The sequence below is a fragment of the Equus caballus genome, chromosome 28, assembly GCF_041296265.1.
Source record: "Equus caballus isolate H_3958 breed thoroughbred chromosome 28, TB-T2T, whole genome shotgun sequence".
NCBI classification, from domain to species: Eukaryota; Metazoa; Chordata; class Mammalia; order Perissodactyla; family Equidae; genus Equus; species Equus caballus.
In genome coordinates this window covers 22,439,324-22,459,685 of record NC_091711.1, presented here as the reverse complement: position 1 = coordinate 22,459,685, position 20,362 = coordinate 22,439,324, and the positions used below count along the sequence as shown (strand labels likewise).

The following is a 20,362-nucleotide window of genomic DNA, read 5'->3' as shown; positions in this document are numbered from 1 at the left end:
CCAAGGCAAGCGAGAATCCGAATGAGTATTTCCACAGAAGACTACTCATTTACTTTCACAGACCACATTTAAAATAACTACAGGATTAATTTCATTCCCTTTGCCAGACTTCTCCTGAAAGCAAGGAAAACCTGGCATTTCGGAAGTATAATAAATGTTACTTATAAACAAGACTGGAAAGAGTGGATAGTGGATTGGGGTTGGGGGTGGGGAAACGAACCCTTTAGTTACAATATTTTAGGGAAATAAATCGAGACAATAAAAGAAATTTCAAGTCCAGTTGCTCCACTATACGACATCAGCAGTTTAGAATCGTAAGCAGAAGCAAAAGGAATAGAGCAAATGAGGAGAAAAAATGGCCGATAAAGTTTCTGGCTCCAATACAAGAGACATATCATTACCATATGATCTAATGTGGGTGTCAGCCGGCTTGTGTTCATTGAGGGAAACTTTATTTTTTAACTGTGCTATGGAGTAGAAGCAGGAGGTTTTCAACCTAGTGACAGTCACAGAGCAGCACCTACCCCCTCCTCCTTTCCACACCTGCAAACTCTTTTGCTTGCGCTGAAAATTTAGTGTAATTACATCTCAGCTTTGAGGGCTCCTGTGGCAAATCCCCGGATTAAAAGGTATGGTTTTCAATAATTGTCCTGAACTCTGCTACAGACTAATAAAACTTCGATCCAGTTGAGAGAAAAAGGAATTGCTTGGTGAGAAAAAGAAAAGAGAAAAGAATTGTGCTAAACTTTTAATAATGTTTCTGCAGCATTTTAAACAAGTCTTGCTTGAAAACAGAAGTTAAATATTTGGTAAAATGGTTGAAGGCATTGTTTTAGTTCTTTCTCTCTTTTCTTGCAAAGATGTTTATTAAAAAAACTAGAACCTAACACCATGGATATCTATATTGATATATTTTGTATTTGTACTAATGAAATGTTCAGCTCTTTATAGGAAGTGTTTACAGAAAAGTATTCTAGACTAGCATACTGTTTGTAGCTGGTTTATATATTTAAGGATTTACTCCCCTCCTGAATTCTTGTGTATTTTAAGAACTTTTAAAACCTCAGGGAAGTGAACTCTGGTGATTAGCTGTAGAACTCTAATATATATTTCTACAACTAGAAAAGAATATAAATTATCACCAGAGAGGTAAAAATAAACATTCAAAATATTTATGTTGATTATTCAAGACCTAAAATAATCGCAGAGTTGGCTACATAATTCCTTAAATGTAAAGAAGAGACCATGTCAGTATTTCCAATGCAAATAAAATTTTATTATAAGATACATTCACTATAAAATGAGGGTAGAGGTTATTTTTCTTTCTAATTTCAGAACAGGGTAACGTGATGACCTCTGGTTAAGTGGGCTCCCAATTTAAATACCTGTGGCTTTTTCTTCCTATTACTGTTTTGACCAGAAAAAGAGCCAAATGCCTCCTATAGTACCCCTTATGTATAGATAAATCCTGCTTTTATTGTTTATTTTTAAATTATTTCTACTATTATTGAGGTTCTTAATTTACCTCGTGCTGGGGATTTTAATTTTGCTCTGCATTTATAGCTTTGCTTATCTCCTGAGGGTTAAATTTTGACTTTGAAAGTCACACCAAGGGCATAAATGGCATCACACAAAAGTTGATCTGAATGATATAGTTAATTTAATGGGCTGAAGAAGTTTAAGAAAGCAGAAATTATTACTTTTGATAAAACTCTTATAAATTATGGCAATGAGCTTTAGTGGAGTAGTGACATTCTTCTTCGCAATTAGCATTTAGGAAAGAGCATGCATTCTGAGAATACTTAAAACAGTTTCAATGAAATTTAAAAAGTATATTATCTCAGTAATAGTCTCCTTGGTTCCTACATGGGCAACTGCTGTGTTTTTTTAAAATTTTTTCTGATTTATTAAGGAAGGAAGGAAATGATTAAATAAATCATTAGTATCAACAGCCCACACTCATTGTTTTAAGATGCTGAGTCTTCAAGTATCCTGACAGTAACTTAAAATAAGCTGTTTCATGGGGAATTTGTATGAAGTTTCTGGACATTTTATTATTCTTCCCCAGGACATTCAGGATTAAAATGCACACACACACACACAGAAAAGTGATATAAAATAAGTAATGGAAGCTATAAGCTGCCTGTTGGCATTCAGTTTCAACCAAAACGAATATTGTATGGAGAATTTGCACCATTTAAACAAGAGCAAACAAATGTAAACGATAATTTTCCTCTGAGCTAACACTCAGTATTTCCTTTTTTGGGTTAGTGAAACAACCAGGCATTTTCTGCTCTGGAGAAAAGATCAAAAAGTGACATTTGCATTAATTCTCGTTGCTATTTATTAAATCTGCAATGACTATGCTTCGTTTTTCTTCTAAAACATTAAATATGCAAGGCTAGCAAATCTGTGGTAAACCGTAAACATTGCATTTTAATGTGAAACAGGCAGAAAACCCCTCCCTTACATGCCCTGCGAGGGAACACTGCCAAAACAATAGGCTCTCCTTTAAAGGACAATGCAGTGACTGAATGGGAAGGGGCTCCAAGAGAAAACTTGATCCTGAATTTAAAGGAGCGGTGTGAATAATAACCTTTGTAGCATTTTTTCCATGAAAACCCAAAGGCCTGTATTGTCTATGATCTGCCTTAGACAATCTTCATTGATAGATAAGAATAAAGGTATGAGAAACTGAAAAATATTTGTTTCCTCTCTAGTGGATCTAGGCAAACATTTCTAGAAAGTACATTAGGGTTAGGGCATACAAAATTTTTTTCTTTCTTTCTTTCTTTTTTTTCGCACGTGCTATAATTGGATAATGACTCCTAACAGTTCTTTAATTGTAGTTATGAATGTGCAACTTTAATAAAGATTCTTATAAGTGTCCAATTCAAGGTAGAGATGCTGAGACTAAAGATAACATCTGCAATATGTTTTGGAAATACTTAGAACAGTTTCAAAGGGCTTTTAAAATATATCAGCTCAAAAACAGACCACCGTTCTCTACATGATCAAGCACTTTTTGTTATTCAGATTCATTGAGATTTAGTTATTCAGATTTGTTTAGTTCGCTTCAGCCAACTCAACAGTCAACTCAACAACATAGATATATGTAAGTGCTTATGGAACAAATGGATAAATACTGTCTCTATTTGTTGAAACTGTACTTTTTTGTTTGTTTACAAAATAGCCCTATTGATAAAACCATATAACATATAAGTCATATAAAAATCAGGATTTTCCATATGTGTTGATCGGTTTATTAAAAATTGTCAGTTTGAGAAACTGGCCAATTGATTTATTTTTAAAAGTGAATCTTGGTTATACCAAGCTGAGGTTTTCAATTTGATCTCTTTCTCATACTAGAAATTTGATAATGGAAAAAGATAATTTTGTATTTTAAAAAATCAGACTGGTTGCTTGGAAAAAATTGAATAACTTGTATTGTTAATAAATCGGTGGTCAATTGAGTCATTTGTGTGCAAAATATTGTGAAAGGCCCAGGGGTACAGAACAAAGAATAATAAGACACGCCCTGAGGGAGTACATCTTCTAGTGGAGGGGACAGAGCACGCACGCAAAACAAATTATAATAAAATGTGATAAGTTCTTTAAAAGAGGTAAGAGCAACGTACTTTGGGAGCACAGAAGAGGGAGAAAGCAGGTCCTACCTGGATGAGCCAGGGAACACACAAGAAAAGCCCATTCGCTCATATAACCTTTACAGCACTCTTACAAGGTAGGTATTTTAAATGGGAATTAGCTTTGAGTATCAGAATTGAGGTGGGGACTGGGAGTGGAGAGAAAATGGAGAGAAATGTGGCTTGAGATAGCAGTTGGTAGCAAATTATGAGTGGTTTTACATGCGACAAAGGGGATGTGGACCTTATTGGCAAGCCATGATAAGTCAACCAAAGGTTTGCAGTAGAAGGTTAATACAATGAAATTTAATCTTTAGAAGATAACTTGGGCAGCAGTGTGGAAGATGGCCTGGAGTAGAGGAAATATTCAAGTCAGGGACCTGTTGGAAGCTCTTGCCATAGTTCCGGGAGTGATGAGAATGGCTTGGCCCAGGATAAATACAGTAGGATGGGGAAAAGAGATTGGCTTCCAGAGATATTTCTGAAGCGGGAATTGGAGATCTCTAATGTGTATAGACCAAACTTTATTTGACTATGGCATGGCTTGTGCAGTGAAAATTCCAACAAGATTTATCTTCGTGACAATTTTGCAAATGACATAAACATACAATATATCATCTTAATTCAGACTCAAAATTCCATACAAGCAAATTTAAATAATATTCAGATGTCTTTTCATAAGCAAATAGATGTGCGAGATAGTCTATAATGTACCTTATCACCTTCGAATATGTTTTTAGTGCTCTGCTTCCTAACGATAAATGAAATATTATTTTTTATGCTTTTCTCTATGTTCACTCTACTGTGGGGTGTTATCTAAGAAATGACCCACAGACCAGGCAGTGCTACTCTTCTAAACCTTTTGTTTGTTTCCTAGGTTCCTTGGTTGTGAAAATACATGAGATAAATCATGAAGGCAACTATCATTTTCCTTCTGCTTGCACAAGTTTCCTGGGCTGGACCATTTCAACAGAGAGGCTTATTTGACTTCATGCTAGAAGATGAGGCTTCTGGGATTGGCCCAGAAGATCGCATTCATGAAGTTCTAGACTTAGAGCCTCTGGGACCAGTGTGTCCTTTCCGCTGTCAGTGCCATCTTCGAGTTGTCCAATGTTCTGATTTGGGTGAGTGGAGTGCAGGCTCTCTTTACCTACCTTGTTTGTTTTATTCATGGGAATGGCTTCCCTGAGGATTTAGCATTTTCCCTTTTAGTCTCTGCAATTCCAAATGTGAGAGACAGTGCCACCTAATGAGGAGTGAAGGAAGCAGAGTAGGAGAGAGAGAAGTGGCTTTGAGGTTGAGACCTTTTTTTCTGTCTTTTTAAAGTCAGGGCTCCATCACATTGCAATCTTGGACACGTCATTTTTTAAAAGAAATCTTTCTGAGTTTCATGGCTCCCTTCTGTCAAATAAAATTTTGAACAAAACAATGTCTTATATTCTAGGATTGCAGAGTGACAGTTTATTTTAATTCCGTGATTTGCTTTCATGAAATCTCAGTTATTAAGAAAACCTGGTCATATCTCTCTACTCTTGGCTTAGGCCAGATAACAGAGTTTGAACATTACTAAATTCTAAAATATGCAGAGTTATCAGAAGCAAAGCAAGTAAATTTTAGAGCAAAAAATTATCTTTCGAATCCCAAAATACTCCTGTAACCTCTGGGTGTTAGTTTTGTCTGTACTTTGGCATTTTATAATCCAGTTGTTTATATTCTTTAGAAAGTTTCAAAGGAAATCTTTATAACTAAGTGTGGTGTAAATATTCGTTATAATCACAGAGCATATATCTTTAGCCTAACACTGTAAATACACTTTGATTTATTATCTTTCAAGAAAAATTTGGCCTGGGAATTCCAAGAGCAATACACTTAGAAGATAAATCTCCAGAAAGTTTGAAGCCCCAGCAGATGGGCCAAAGGGGAATGAATCTTGTTTACATGGCAGCTGATTCACATTCCTCTTTTCTTCTGGTACATTTTCTTATTGGAAAGAAGAAAGAAAAAAACTTCACAGAATGATTCTGCGATGTGCATTTCCTTATGGAAGAAACCCAACAGAGTAGTAGGACACTTCTTTTAGAGGCCCTATATTTATTCAGAACATGCTTTCTAGCAGTATTTTGCAAGAAAAATTGCCACTAACTTTTGTGGTTAGAGTAAACTATACACAGGAACCCAGGAGAACAGAAAATATTTTGAATAGTGACAACTGTGAAACAAACAGTTTGAGATAGCTTCTTCAGTGCTGACATATATTATATAGCCATTTAAAACCCAAATAAAAAGTGTATAGAAAGTCTTTCAAAAGACTGCAGGATAATTCCACTAGATTCATTCATTCATTCATTCATTTAGCAAATATATTTAGAGCCCATATTGGGTCAGATCTGCTCTAGGCCCTGGAGAGAAAGGGATGTGGAAGACAAATATGGTCCTTGTTCTTATGGCTCTTATAGTCTACTGGTGGTGATTATGCTTTTCTGAATTGTATATTTGCTACAGGGGAGATTAGATTACTATCATACTCTACAGAATATGTGTGTGTGTGTGTGTGTGTGTTTCAGGAAGATTGTCCCTGTGCTAACATCTGTTGCCAATCTTCCTCTTTTTGCTTGAGGAAGATGGTCCCTGAGTCAACATCCTTGCCAATCTTCCTTTACTTTGTATATGGGATGCCACCACAGCATGGCTTGATGAGTAATGTGCAGGTCCAAGCCAGGATCCAAACCAATGAACCCCGAGCCTGCCAAAGCAGAGCACGTGAACTTCACCACTATGCCACTGGGCCGACCCATCTACAGAAATCTTTCATAAGCACCTAGGGATTACCTGCATTATTGGTTTACGCAGAAAAATAATGAGGTTGAAATATCTGAACAAAGCAATCAACACATGATGGATATACTAGTGGCAACATTTTCAAGTTACTAAAATGACTGAGTTCTTAAGAAATGTGATGCAAGTTAAATCTCTTTGCCTCTCAGAACAAGGTTAAAGGATTCGCGGTTACTCTCACTACATACATTATCAACAATGAACGGTTGATAATTTTTAAGGGAGGAAGACTTGTCCAGTCACTTGACTGAAGTTTCATTTTGCCATAAATATAGTTTTTCTTTTCTTGCATGATAAATAGTTCATAAAGCTTGACTTTGGTGAAAGCATTGGGACAATTTTTCCCCCAAGCCTATTGATCAAACTAGACCGAAAAATGTAGTCTTAGAAAAATATCGTGTTCATTGACTTGGCTGTCTCATGAGACAGTTTTGTCATTGTCCTTCTTATGGTTTTGTTTTGTTTATTTTGTGTTGTTTTAGATGAGAAAGTTTTCTAGTTGTTATCTTTTCTCTAGGAGCCCAGAGTGTACATCCTTCCTTTATTGCACATAGGCTTACTGACCCTTATATACAAAAGAGGTAGCTAAGATTGTAGTAATTCATTTCAGGGAACCATATTTAACTGAAACAACTGAGTTCCAATGAGCAATGGGCTCATCCAACTTATTTTTGTTTTCAGTAATTCACACATGCACGTTTAAATATGTTGTCAAAAATTTTGATCAGATACTTCTAAAACAGAAAACATGTTTCTTAAAGGAAAGAGCAATCCACTTGCCTTTAAAGAAATCACTTTAGGGGGCCGGCCCAGTGGCGTAGAGGTTAAGTTTGCACGTTCTGCTTCTCAGCGGCCTCGGAGTTCGCCGGTTCGGATCCTGGTTGTGGACACAGCACTGCTTGGCAAAAAAAGCCATGCTGTGGTAGGTGTCCCATGTATAAAGTAGAGGAAGATGGGCATGGGTGTTAGCTTAGGGCCAGTCTTCCTCAGCAAAAAGAGGAGGATTGGCAGTAGTTAGCTCAGGGCTAATCTTCCCCAAAAAAGAAAAAAAAAAAAAGAAGAAATCACTTTATTCACATTTTTAACTACTATCTAACTCACTTTATGATCTTGGCAAACTGTTCAGAGCCATGACATCTTCATCTGCAGAAAAATCATGGTCAGTCTCAGAGATCCTGAGTTACCTGCATGTGTGAGTTACCTGGCTCATAATAGAGGTTCAATACATTTTGTTAAATATATTATGATTATGCAGAGTTAAAGAGGGAAGAAAAGTAGAAAAAACGCAAAAGCAAGGAAGAAGAAATGAACAACCTCACTCATAATAAAGACAATGCTGTTGATTTTATTTTAAGTTCTCTAAAAATCTGAACATGAAGCTTGAATTATCATAATAAAGAAAAAGTGCAATGCACTTTGGGATGAGAAATGTGAATGCCTATCTGTATCAAAGGCTAATGCTTTCTTAAGGATTATCCCTGCCAGAACTTTTAATGAGCTGAGAGGAGGTCTAGTGTTGAAGGACAAGGGTGCTTTGTCATCTCATTACCTAAACAATATTTAATATAAATAAACATTTCTCATTAAAATATTTGACTATTTTTGCCACTAAGAGGTATGTCTGATAAAGTTAAACAACATCAAGTTTTTAAACAATTTTTTCAAAGCTAAGATGTAAAAACTGTGAAATTAAAATTGGATAATTAGTCCATGGGAAAACTTGGGTGTTGAAGAAAATACATTGACCTTTTCAGTCCCTGGTTCTAATTTATCAGAATAAAATTATAATATGTTTTTCTAGAGCCTGGGGAATTGAAAGAGTAAACGTATATTTTAGCCTGTCAAAGGAAGTAATGAATTCTCCATAGATATTGCAAATTGTTTGGCTGAACTTGATGTAATTTAGCTTGTAATTTGAACCAGAATTATACGAGACCAATATCTTCTCTTCTTTCTTTATCTATCCTCTTAAGACATAAAACAAGTCACTCAATTATAGTATTGATTAAAAACGACAATAAAAAATAAACATAAGTTTAGCAAATTCAGAAATCTAGGAGTTACTTAAAATAATAAACCTACAATGTAACTCATTCTTGTCAGATCTTTAAAAAATGTTTTAATATTGATCTTGTGATTGGATGCTTTGTTTTATGTACTTAGTATCTTGAAGGAAGATGGTTTCCCTTCCTTGTGTGCTCTCTGGCTCAGCCATTCATTTTTGGATTAAAGGCCGCCAGATAGCATTCTTAGCTATTAACATTATTTGGCATCTCATTGCTGAAAAACAGATCAGCTCTGACAGGTGAAAAAAGCATAAGCATTACTTTTTATTATTCTTCCAAATAAAAGTAATAGTTATTGACAGATTTCTTATAAACAAGTCTCAAAAGAATTGAAATACCTTTTAAAATAATTTAATAGTGGAAATAACTTGGCTTGTACAGTTCAACACCTCTGAACTCAAGTCCTGCTTTACCAATTACTACCTGTAACTTTGAACCTTTCCAAATCTGTTTCCTCATTTGGTAAATGAGAATATATCTTACTTAATTAGATAAGAATATAAAATATTTATCATAGTAACTGTTACACTCAGTTTACCATTTCAGACAAAGTCAGCTAATAACATGAAGTTCTTTCTGATGTTTTCCTTTATTTTTCTTTGAAACTGAGAACCTCTAATAAGTACATGGCTTGTCAAGTTGGATCTGAAATAACACCTTCTTTCCCTTTCCCCCTAAAGAAAGACACATCACCTCTGAATGTAAATAGACAAGAATTAGAAAATTGTACAATTATCAAGCAATTCAGCGTTCTCCAAACACTATTCCTTTGAACAAAATGGGTTTGTCTGAGTGGAGCACAATGAAGCATTTGTAATCATTTTTTATAAAATGATTTTTTATAAAACGATTTTATAATCATAAATGATTCCCAACCCATGTATTTAGCCCTCTAGAGATGATGCCAGAAGATGGAATGTTTTATTTTGCTGTTTTAAAGCATTACAAATAGCTAATGGTTCTTACAATGTACTTCATATTGCAAAGGATATTTTAATTTTTAAAAATCCCAGGAAACAATTGCAACTCTTTAAATTGCACAGATTTCATTTTCTTCTTTTTTAATCATTTTGTCTCAACTGGTGAAAATTTTGTCAGTGGTGACCCTTTGGAACATAGTATGCCACAACTTGTCTCCTGTCTGGAGAAATTGGCTGTCCAGAAGCAAATCTTATAAATGAAGTAAATGCACTCTTCGACTTCTTCCATGAAATCAACCCAGAAGAATAAATTAGGCCTGTTTTATAGAGGGCAGAGAGAATGCTGGAAGCGTCGTTGCTTTCATAGCTCACGTCTGGCAGCAGCAGGGACATGGGGTGACCCTCATTTAGAGTTTCAGATGCATCAAAAGTGAGTCTCCAAGATGTAGTACAAGAAGCAGGCCATGCACACAGCATGCCCAGTGGGTTGTCTAAATTAGTGTTGGCTAGGGGTGGGGTATGACAGATCCTCAGATGTGGCAAGGGTAATGTTTCAGTGTGACTCAGATAACCAAGGCTACTGACTCAAGGGGTTAAAGATGAGCAGGAAGAAGAGAGGAGTCAGAGGAGGCCAAGGAAGTGTCTGTCTCCTTGACCTAACTGAGAACTGACATATCTCTGGTTTCCTTCTCAGTCCCAGGGCTGGAGAGAGAGGCAGCTGTGTGGGATCAAGGCATTTGGTTAGACTGCAGCTGTGATGCATTCCTCTCTGGATGATCATCCTGGCTCTCCAGAGGACAGGGTGGGAAGAGCTTAGCTGGGATATCCACTCCCTGGGTAAACAAGGAAATGCAGAAGACCCTCTCTTCTTAACTTTTCTCCTTCAAAAGAGTAGCAAGAATATTATATATTTCCTTGAAAATAAGGATAAAGGAGAATTAAACCAGTTTGCAATCCAGTCTTAATACAAGACGAAAGCCCTGTAGTGACTATACTCTTAACACTCAAGACTCAATTAACCCTCGACTTAGTCTGCAGATTTCTTAGAGGCAACTTCAGCAGCTTGTCTACTTCTGTGCTTTCTCTGTGACCTACATTTGCCTTGATTATTCTATAATAATCAATTTTATATACATATATTTATTTTTTCAATATCTTTAATTACCTATTTAAGCATCTCCTCTCTCTATCAGAAGGGAAACATGCTGATAATTTATCCTTGTAGACCCTCTACTCAACAAAATGCCTATACTTGGTAGGCTCTCAAACATCAATAAATGCTTGATGAATGAATAAATGAACTTATTCATGGCTTAGGGCTTGGATGAGTGCATAATTCTACAATGTCCTAGATTCTATCAAGCTGGAAACAGGAAAGAACATGGCTGACTGGGAATTAGGAGTCAGGGAGCTGTGGGGCACGCTTTCCTTTTCCCTTTGAGGATGACCATAGAACCAGAAAGCTCAAACCTTCCTGACTTTATTTGGAAAAAGAACGGAATTAAAGGGGCAATCTTCTATATATCTGAAATCTAATCCAACTGCCATCACAGTCAAATTGCCATTTTTAAGAGGAAAACTTGCATGCCTTGAGCAGAAGAGTTTTGTTTTTTTTGTTTTTTTTGAGGAAGATTCTTCCTGAGCTAACATCCATTGCCAATCCTCCTCTTGTTTTGCTTGAGGAAGATTAGCCCTGAGCTAATCTCTGTGCCAATCTTCCTCTATTTCTTTTGTGTGTGAGACAGCTCCACAGCATGGCTGGTGAGTGGAGTAGGTCTGTGCCCAGGATCTCAACCCACAAACCTGGGCCACGGACCAAAGTTCAGCGTGTGGAACTTTAACCACTCAGCCGTGGGGCTGGGGCCCAGAAAAGTTTCTTAATGGAGCTGGGACATATTATTTTGGTCTTGTGCCAAATATTGAAGTGTATCACCACTGTCCTACTTATTAAATTGAAGACAGGATTATAAAAAATATTGTTGGAAGTCAACAAGGGTAAATCTTATTTGGACCCCTGCCACAGGACAGAAAAGAAAAAAAAGGATGATGTTTTAGGACTGGCCTTTGTCCAACATGATGTTTACCAGATTGCTGACATTTGCTAGCAGGACAATGGTATTCATCACTGGGACAACTAGGGGGGGAAAAAGCACAATTCTTATTAGCCTTTACTTCAGAAATGATTTTCTGGTAACATCTTAAGTAGAGTTTTACTTATTTTAATAAATAACGCCATTTTTAAAAATATGAAATTCCTCTTACAGAATTTGGGAGAGCAAATAAATAATTCAGACTAGCCTTGGAAATAATTGCATTTTAATGGAAAATTTAGAATTATATTAAAGGATGCTTATTAAAAATAATTAAATTTAGGAAACCACTCTGCTCCTGTTACTATTGCTGAATAAATATTACCTCAAAACTTGGCGATTTAAAAAAATAATTTTATTTTCCTCATGATTTGAGGTACAGGAGATTTGAGCAGGGCTCAGACAGGCTGTTCTCAATTGGGGTCTCTCATGAATTTGCAGTCAGGGGTCAGCTGAGGCAGTGGTCTCTGGGTTGGCTAGCCTAGGTCAGTCACCTAAGATGGCTCACTCTCATGACTGACGATTGATGCCGCTGTCACCTGCAAGCTCAGTCGTTCTGTCATCTGGAGTGCCTCAGGTGGCCTCTCCAGCATGGCGTTCCCAGCATAGACAGACTTCTTACCCCTGGGGCCCCCAGAGCAAGCTTCCCAGAAGAACTGGCTAGCAGCTGTACAACCTTTACTGACCTTTCCAAAGTTATGCTGTGTCACTTCCACCACATTCCATTAGTTCATAGAGGCATCAAAAGGCCATGCCAGATTCAAAAGAAGAGGAATTTGAGTCCATCTTTTGATAAGGTTGCGACAAGTTTGTATTGAAGAGAGCATATACGGTGGGAGATATAATGAATGCCATGTTTGGGAAATGCAATTATCTACACACTCAGATTTATGTACATTTCTAATGAGAAGTACGAGCACAAATTATGTATTATATATGGAAAGTCCACAGATATTACATGTCCTTGTGAAGGTCATTATTTAAAAATTGCAAACTATTTAGAGGTCAAATCAATTGTATTCAAATCAATTGTATTCAAATCAACTTACAAGTCTACTTCATAGTGTCAAACTTTCTATTGAAGGCTGTAAACGAGGCATCGAGTCACATCTTTGAGACTTTGTTTCCATCATAGAGCATCTTTTTCAAAGCAAATTTTACCTGGCTAATTGATACTTCATTTAAAATGCTTAATATCTTACTTTTCATATCATTTTATGAATGGCTATAAAATTCATCAGTATCAATAAGAATGATTTAGTTAAAATCCTATGTGGTTGACAAAATCATATATAAGGCAGAATTTGTTAAGTTTATTTAAAAGCTTAAGGTTAAAAAAAACAACTTAAGGTAGAATAATTGTTTTCATAGCATACTGCCTGTTTCTATACTCTTTAAAGATTCGTTTTAGTTCAAATAAACAATTTGTAATTGAAATAAAATTTTTCATCACCACAAAATAATCCTTAGGTCTGATGTATTTCTACCTTCAGTCTACTTCATGCCCAGTATCCTCAGATTAAGAGATAGAGCTAAGGGATGCTAAGTTAGAGATCCTTGTTCTCTCTACATAGTGGCTGAGTTGATTTATAACACAGGTGGTTTTAACTCTAAAGATATTATGACCAAAAGAACAAAGATTGATATTTCACAGATTTGCGAAAGAGTGTGGCATTTGCCACTATTAAAATACAGTTAAATTAACCACGAACAGATTCTGGGAGTTAATTATTTGTTGGGAGCATGTGCTTACTAAACTGAAGGGTTACCATCCAAAGGTGGAGCTTGGTAGATAAGCTCTCCAAAGACCCTGAAGTTCACGGGAACAATGATCATGTAACAAGACCACAAAATGACTGACAAGAAAAGCCAACCCACGATCAAGGGCTTTAGGGGAAAATAAATCTGTGTTTGATACACCTTCAAAACAGATTCCAGCTTCCAGGATAATATGCGTTATAACTGCATTATACAGAAAAAACCCAAAACAAACACTTTGCCACAGACTTACAGGCTAATAATCAGCAAGATAACTGGAGCCGCACCCTCTCATCTCCTCATTGGTAATAATGACAGGCACCAGTAATTGGGGGCCTGCTGTGCACTATGGTAGGAGATCATTCTGTAGAACAGCCAATTGAATTCTCACAAAAATTCCATGAAAGATGCAAGAAAACTGAGGCACTGAGAGCTTAAGCAGCTTGCCCAGTGATCTGAAGGATCGAGAAGAGGAACAAGGATTAAAATTCAAATAGCGATCTTATAAAAAGAAGTTTATAGAAACATTTATTAAATATGCTAAACCTATAAGATAAGATCCGCTTCACCAAGCGCAGCAGATGCCAGGATTTTCCAGCATAACTTCCCCTTCTCCCTTCCGTGTTATTTTGACAGAAACTTGCTCACAAATATATCAAAGACAGAAGAAAGTGAGAACAATTTTCAGGTGTAGATAAAGGGGATGCTGTATTTGATAGTAGCATTTGTTTCTAAAATGTTCCTGGCCAACCAAGAATCAGAAAGAAAATTATGATTATTATAGCCAGTTGTATCCTAATACTTCTGAGGGAAAATAAGAACCCTTATGAAAGCAGGATGTGAAGAGGTGATTGTAACAAAACATAACAGGAAAGATCTTTAAGTTGATTATGAACTTTTCACCATGGGACATCAGGGCAAACAATGATTTTAAAAGTAACCAATCAAAAAGCTACCTCTGTGTGTAGAGCAGTAAGATCAAAGTTCTGATGAAAAATAGTCATTTGTGTCTCTTATCCAGGACCTACAGAAAAGAAAGGAAACTAAAATGCAGGACAATACATTATAAGCATATATAGAAGGAATTTGAAGGGGTAATCATTGTTATCTGGAGTGGTTGGATGAATATTATAGAAGGAAGGGGTTATGGATGTGCTTTAAACGATTGTCAAAATGGAAGGAGAAGGAAATGAGTAGGCAGAGTATTCCATGAAACATAATTATATGAAAAGAAACAAGAAGCTAGGAATAAGCACAGTATGTTCAAGGGACAGTGTAGATCAGCATCTTTTAAAAATATGCACAGTGTGGGCCGGCCCAGTGGCATAGCGGTTAAGTTAGTGTGCTCCACTTCGGTGGCCCCAGGTTTGCCACCTCAGATCCCAGGTGCCGACTACACATCATTTATCAAGCTGTGCTATGGCAGACGTCCCACATATAAAATAGAGGATGGTGGGCAGAGATGTTAGCCCAGGGCCAGTCTTCCTCAGCAAAAAGAGGAGGATTGGTGGTGGATGTTAGCTCAGAGCTAATCTTCCTCAAAAAAAAGTAGGCACAATGTTTACATGCATAAATGGCACGTGATTTATTTCTAGACTGAGACTCTTACCAGCTTGTTCTTGGTTTAATTTCACCATGAGCCACCTTGAATAAGCCATTTAACTTTATTGTATTTCCGTTTCTTTACTTATGAAGGAGGGAGTATTGGATTAGCTTAGAAGTTCCCTGATTTCTGGGACATTAAATTTTTTTGAATGTTGAACAAGTTAATTTCTTGTTAAGGTCAAAACCAAATTCAACAAAATAACAACAACGTGCCATCTGCTATCAGAATCGTTTTTCAAAAGAAGGTATATTTAAAACGGGAGCAGGAGCTCGTCTCAGAAATACGTGTGTGTGTGTGTGTGTGATAATTTACATTAAAACTAACCAGGTCACCCTCATTTTTTTCTGATTTTGATATAAACTAATAAGAACCTCATCCTAGAGTCTACCTGACCAGCAGTTGGGAACCATAGACTAACTGATATTTAATAGTCCTTCCCTTTGTGACATTCTAAGGACTCGTAACTGGGATAATTTCCCGTCATACTCTACCTAAGATTGTTGAGCAAGCTAGTTAACACTCCAATGCCCTGTCTAGTCCTTAAATGTATGGCATGTTATTAGGTCTGATGTCAGAACAATTCTTCTTGGGGATACAGATAGATATGACAGAAAAAATATCTCGGAAAGTAGGAGAATTGTCTTCCTGTCTGCATTTTGTCACTCCTAGCTACATGAGCTTGTTCATTTCATTAAACCTTTTCTAAAAATCACCTGGAAAAATGAAATTAACATACTGCCTTACCTACCTCACTGGATTGTTGTAAGGTAAGTAATATAACGTATTTTAAATTTTTTATAAGCTGTAAAGCTACATGAATACAAAGTTTTAATAAAATACTGATATGTGAAATCCCCCAAATGGATATGAATTTACTAGTAATTCAGGGGAGATGTTAGGGTTATGATTTTAATCATTAAAATGACTCTTTAAGAACTAAACTGAAAAAATCACAAGCTTGAAGGCTTTTTTTATGCTAAATCTTCAGGAAAAAAATGCATATAATTCATCCCACGTAGTTTCTGTTGTTATAAAATTCTAGGATGACAACGTAATCAAAATTGTCAGCCATCCAGATATATCATGTTTTTCTCTCCACATCTGAAATTTATCTGCACTTTGGCATTGAACCAATGTTAAGAGAGCCACTAGAATTGAAGTCCAACAATGTATAAAAGTAAGCCTAAGAGGAAATTAAGACATTGACAAAGAAGCCCACGAAGTAATGATGAAATGTAGGCGGTTAACTTTTTTCCAAATGAAAGGAATTGTGCCTTTTCTTGGTTGGAGAATACTAATTATCAAAGATTTGGCAGAAGTCTACCGCTCCTAATTGCGTGAAAGTAGCAAACTGACATTTCTGCAAATGGCAGCGATCCTGACTAGATAGCGCAGTTCAATATCCTCCTGCACGGGAGCTGCTTTAGTGGTTTGCTGTCACTGAAAACGCTTCACTCTTGTTATTTTTCTTAAACTCTTTCTGTAGTGAGTCTTGGAATACATGTATGCACGTGTAGAATCACCTGCATTTTCATATTTAAATTTATAATGATAGTTGATCACTGAATTGCGAACTAGACTTTTTTTCCACAATCAACAGAGCAGGGATCACATGAACAAAATATTATTTGGAAAGAACTCAGAAGCAGGTAATTTCAGATATATTTTCTGTAATTGACATGGAAGATGTGAAAATAGGAATGTAGCTATCATAATCAAATTTATCACTATACCTTTACATAAGATTAAAAATTGGAAAGATATCTTCCCAACCTAGTAATTATTATATACCATGTTGTAATTTTCTTTTTAACTGAAAACTATAGATTGAATTATATTTTCCACGAGGAAGTGGACAATTTCTATCTTGTTCCTGCTGTATCCCCAGGGCCTAATAAATTGATGGTGCCTAAGAGGTATTCAATAAAGCTTTGTTGAATGCATGAAGGAGCGATATTCAGCACTTCAAGTCTCAGATATGATGAAGTTTAAAAATATGTCCGGTTTATTTTATGCAATCTTAAAATATAGAAATGATCAGATGAATTCGAGTTAGAATATCAAATACTTTTTTTCTCGAGGAAGATTAGCCCTGAGCTAACATCCGTGTCCATCTTCCTCTACTTTATATGTGGGATGTATGCCACATCATGGCCTGACAAGTGGTGCATAGGTCTGCACCTGGGATCCAAACTGGTGAACCCTGGGCCGTTAAGTGCAAACTTAACTGCTGCGCCACCAGGCAGGCCCTAGAATATCAAATTTTTGCTTAACATTCTACATCAATATGGAACAAAGCCAGTGGAAGAGAGAAAGGCAAAAGGCTATATCATTCAATATTTTTCTCCATTACCATTCATAATGATGATTTATTTAATATGCATACCTTTTGAATAAAAACAGTTCATCTTTATATATCTAGTTGAATGACTATTGAAATGTTTTTCACTTCCATAGAGCATTTGGTTATTCACCGTGTTTACATTTATAAACTAAAAACAGTAACTCAGTTAGTTAGACCTAAATTTAAGGTCCAAAAACAACGCTTCATAGGATTTATTTTAGAGAAGTTACACTAGCAAATTTATTTTATTTTATTCTAAGTAGCCACATATCTATTGGTCATAAAATATCAATTAAAGTTGACATTGTTTTGGTATTCCAATAAAAACTGAAAGAACTATTCTCCCAAAAGTTTGACTAAATTTTCCAGTTGTTGACACAACAACTTGCTTGCACGGTCATATAATTTTAATTTTAAATGTAGATCTGTGACAGTGTTAGATTTATGAAGAGGATTTTTGATGATTTGGCTAAAGCTCTTCCCTATTGACAGGATATTTCTGTAGAAAGGCATAGATTTATAAATCACTCATACTTAACACTTATCAAAAGAAGTGTGTACTTTCTAATACAAGAACAATGAAATAAAACCCACTGTGTACTGAGAAATTTGAGCCACACCCTAACAAAACACAAATTCTCCCCTCATACAAAACAGTAATTACATGGGGCAAATAATGTGTTCCATTTATGATTTCAAAAACATTGTTTGACTTGATTGGAAAAGATAAAAGATATTTTCAACTACCATTGATATATTTCCTAGAAGAAGAAAAATATGTTAGGGTAAAAATATGTTGTGGTAAAACTATCGTTGCAACATTGACTTCTTTGTAAACACAACCTTTGTGATTCTCTGGCCGTGTGGCCCATTTTACTGATTGCTTTTCCTGTGGTTCTAGGTCTGGACAAAGTGCCCAAAGATCTTCCCCCTGACACCACGCTGCTGGACCTGCAAAACAACAAAATAACCGAAATCAAAGATGGAGACTTTAAGAACCTGAAGAATCTTCATGTAAGAATTTTTTTGGGGGGGTTGTTACAAGATCTGACTCAAAGTACGTTTTTAAAAGAAAACTTAGTTAAGGCGAGGAGTACTATATGGTAATTAATAAGCACATGAGTGTTCATTAAATTCTATTTTTGAGAGTGGTGAAGGAAAGCATCAAATTCGTTAATCCCTAAAAAATCATCCCGTTTTCTTACACATACCCACCCCATATATCTTTGGTATTTGCTTCATAAAAAAATACTTTATATCTTAATCTTCTCTCATGTTTCATGAGTAAAAATTTTTATCTTCCCAATTAGTTGTACTTCAATAGTGGAACAAAACACAAAATGGATTGATCTTAGAATGATTTTATTTCTTTGCTTCTTTTGTTTTCTTTCATTCATTTTCTGAGAGGCACAAATAACCTTGTAAAGGCTCACAGATTGGCAATCAAGAGAAAAAGGGATAACCATCTATATTTTATTTAGTAAATATAATTCCATCTTCAAATATGTAAATATTATGCATGCTGTATCCTTATCTTTATCTGTTTTTATTGTAATTTTTGCTTACCTCTACTTCATTATAATGTAACACACCCAGTCTACCAATCAGGATTCCAGCAGAAAAGAGGTAACACTCTCAAAAGAGTTTCACAGAGGAGACTTTACTGAAGTGACTATTTACAAAGGAATATGGGAACCAACAAGGCATTGGGAAACATGCAAACCCACAAGGCCTGAAGAACTAGGGAGCCCCAGAGCCCTGGAAGAGCTGGGGAGCTATAGTCCAACCTCCTGATTTCCTGCCAGTGTCTCCTATGGTTGAACCTAACTAGACGTCAGAGGACAAGAACATCTGGGTGATGCAGGCCCCAGAGGTCAGCCTCCTAGGATATAGGAGATGGTCCAAAAGGGCAAAGAATGAATATGTCTTTAGTTGGGAGAAGGTGTGTTATAAATGGAGAATGACCAACCCAATCAAGTAGGGTTAAGCCTTGCTAAGGAAGCCTTCTCTAACAGTAAATGCATCTTCTGTTTGCATAGGGCATCAGAATCCTGATAACATTTGTCATCTCCTCCAGCTCTCTACCTGTGGGATGATAATGATATGGTTTCCCTTCAAAATATCAGTGCACATTTAGTGTAAATAAACTGGACTTCAGTGTCCTGAAGAAATACTACAAGTCTCATTCTATCTTGTTCTACTCTGGTAGGCTGCTCTTAAAGTATTGAGTCTGATCCAGGAAAAGGCATTTTAAGAAGGGCATTAACCTTTGAGACCCAGAAATCATGTCTTAAAGGCACAGTTGATAGAGAAGTGGAAACACAAAAGGAATTTTAAAAAGTCACAAATGACATATTTGAAGGACAGTGTTGGAGATGAAGAATTGAATTTACTTGCTTCAACTACAAGATGAGAGAATTGCTCTATTGACAATTGGATGGGAATTTCAGGGAAGCAGACTTTTGTTCAACACTAAAATGCAATGTAAAAAATTAGAATTTTCAGAAAATGGAGAGGATTGCCTAGTGATGGGTTACCTATCTGTGGAGATAAGAGTTCACAGCTTCTTATAAGGAATATCATAGAAATACATTCTTAAAATTGGGAGCACATACATAGAAAACTCTAATTTCATGTCCATTTCTTTCTCCTAATCATTATAGAAAATAATTGAGGGTATATATAATAAGAGTAGGCAAGACATAGTAAAATATAAATATAAAAAATAAATCAAAATCATCTGGCTGCTACATATTAGAATAAGAAATATAGATACAAGGTAAATAATTTAATGTAAAAGTAAAATAAACTGGTCATAATGTACTATTGAGTTAATATAACCAAGATAAGATTTAGTTATGAACTTTCTGACAACCAAGATGAGAAAAGCAATAAACATTTATCCATTAGGCGGAAATATACCAGGTTTTTTAAAAGGAAGCAAAGACTTGTTCCTTAAGATTTTAAGCTTTTCCATAATAAAAATAATACTTAATTTATTGAAGGGTCCAACAATATAAGTACAATATGCTATAAGTAGTGAGTGTTATGGGCACCAAGTAAGAGAAAAATAAGACATCATCCTACATCAGGCTACCA

The 20,362-nt window shown here is 35.9% G+C and overlaps 1 protein-coding gene across 2 annotated transcripts in view; it reads left to right on the top strand.

Moving 5' to 3' along the window:
• The first annotated feature begins 476 nt into the window (after window positions 1-476).
• Window positions 477-20,362, top strand: part of DCN (decorin) — a 37,111-nt gene continuing 17,225 nt past the window's right edge. The window contains exons 1-3 of one of the 2 annotated variants that reach the window (NM_001081925.2): window positions 477-629; window positions 4,522-4,768; window positions 18,165-18,277. In NM_001081925.2, the coding sequence (NP_001075394.1) occupies window positions 4,555-4,768; window positions 18,165-18,277 (327 nt within the window). In that variant the 5' untranslated portion in view covers window positions 477-629; window positions 4,522-4,554. Of the gene's footprint in view, window positions 630-2,509; window positions 3,743-4,521; window positions 4,769-18,164; window positions 18,278-20,362 lie in introns of those variants that run through there. The other variant, XM_005606467.4, reaches the window with a different exon arrangement.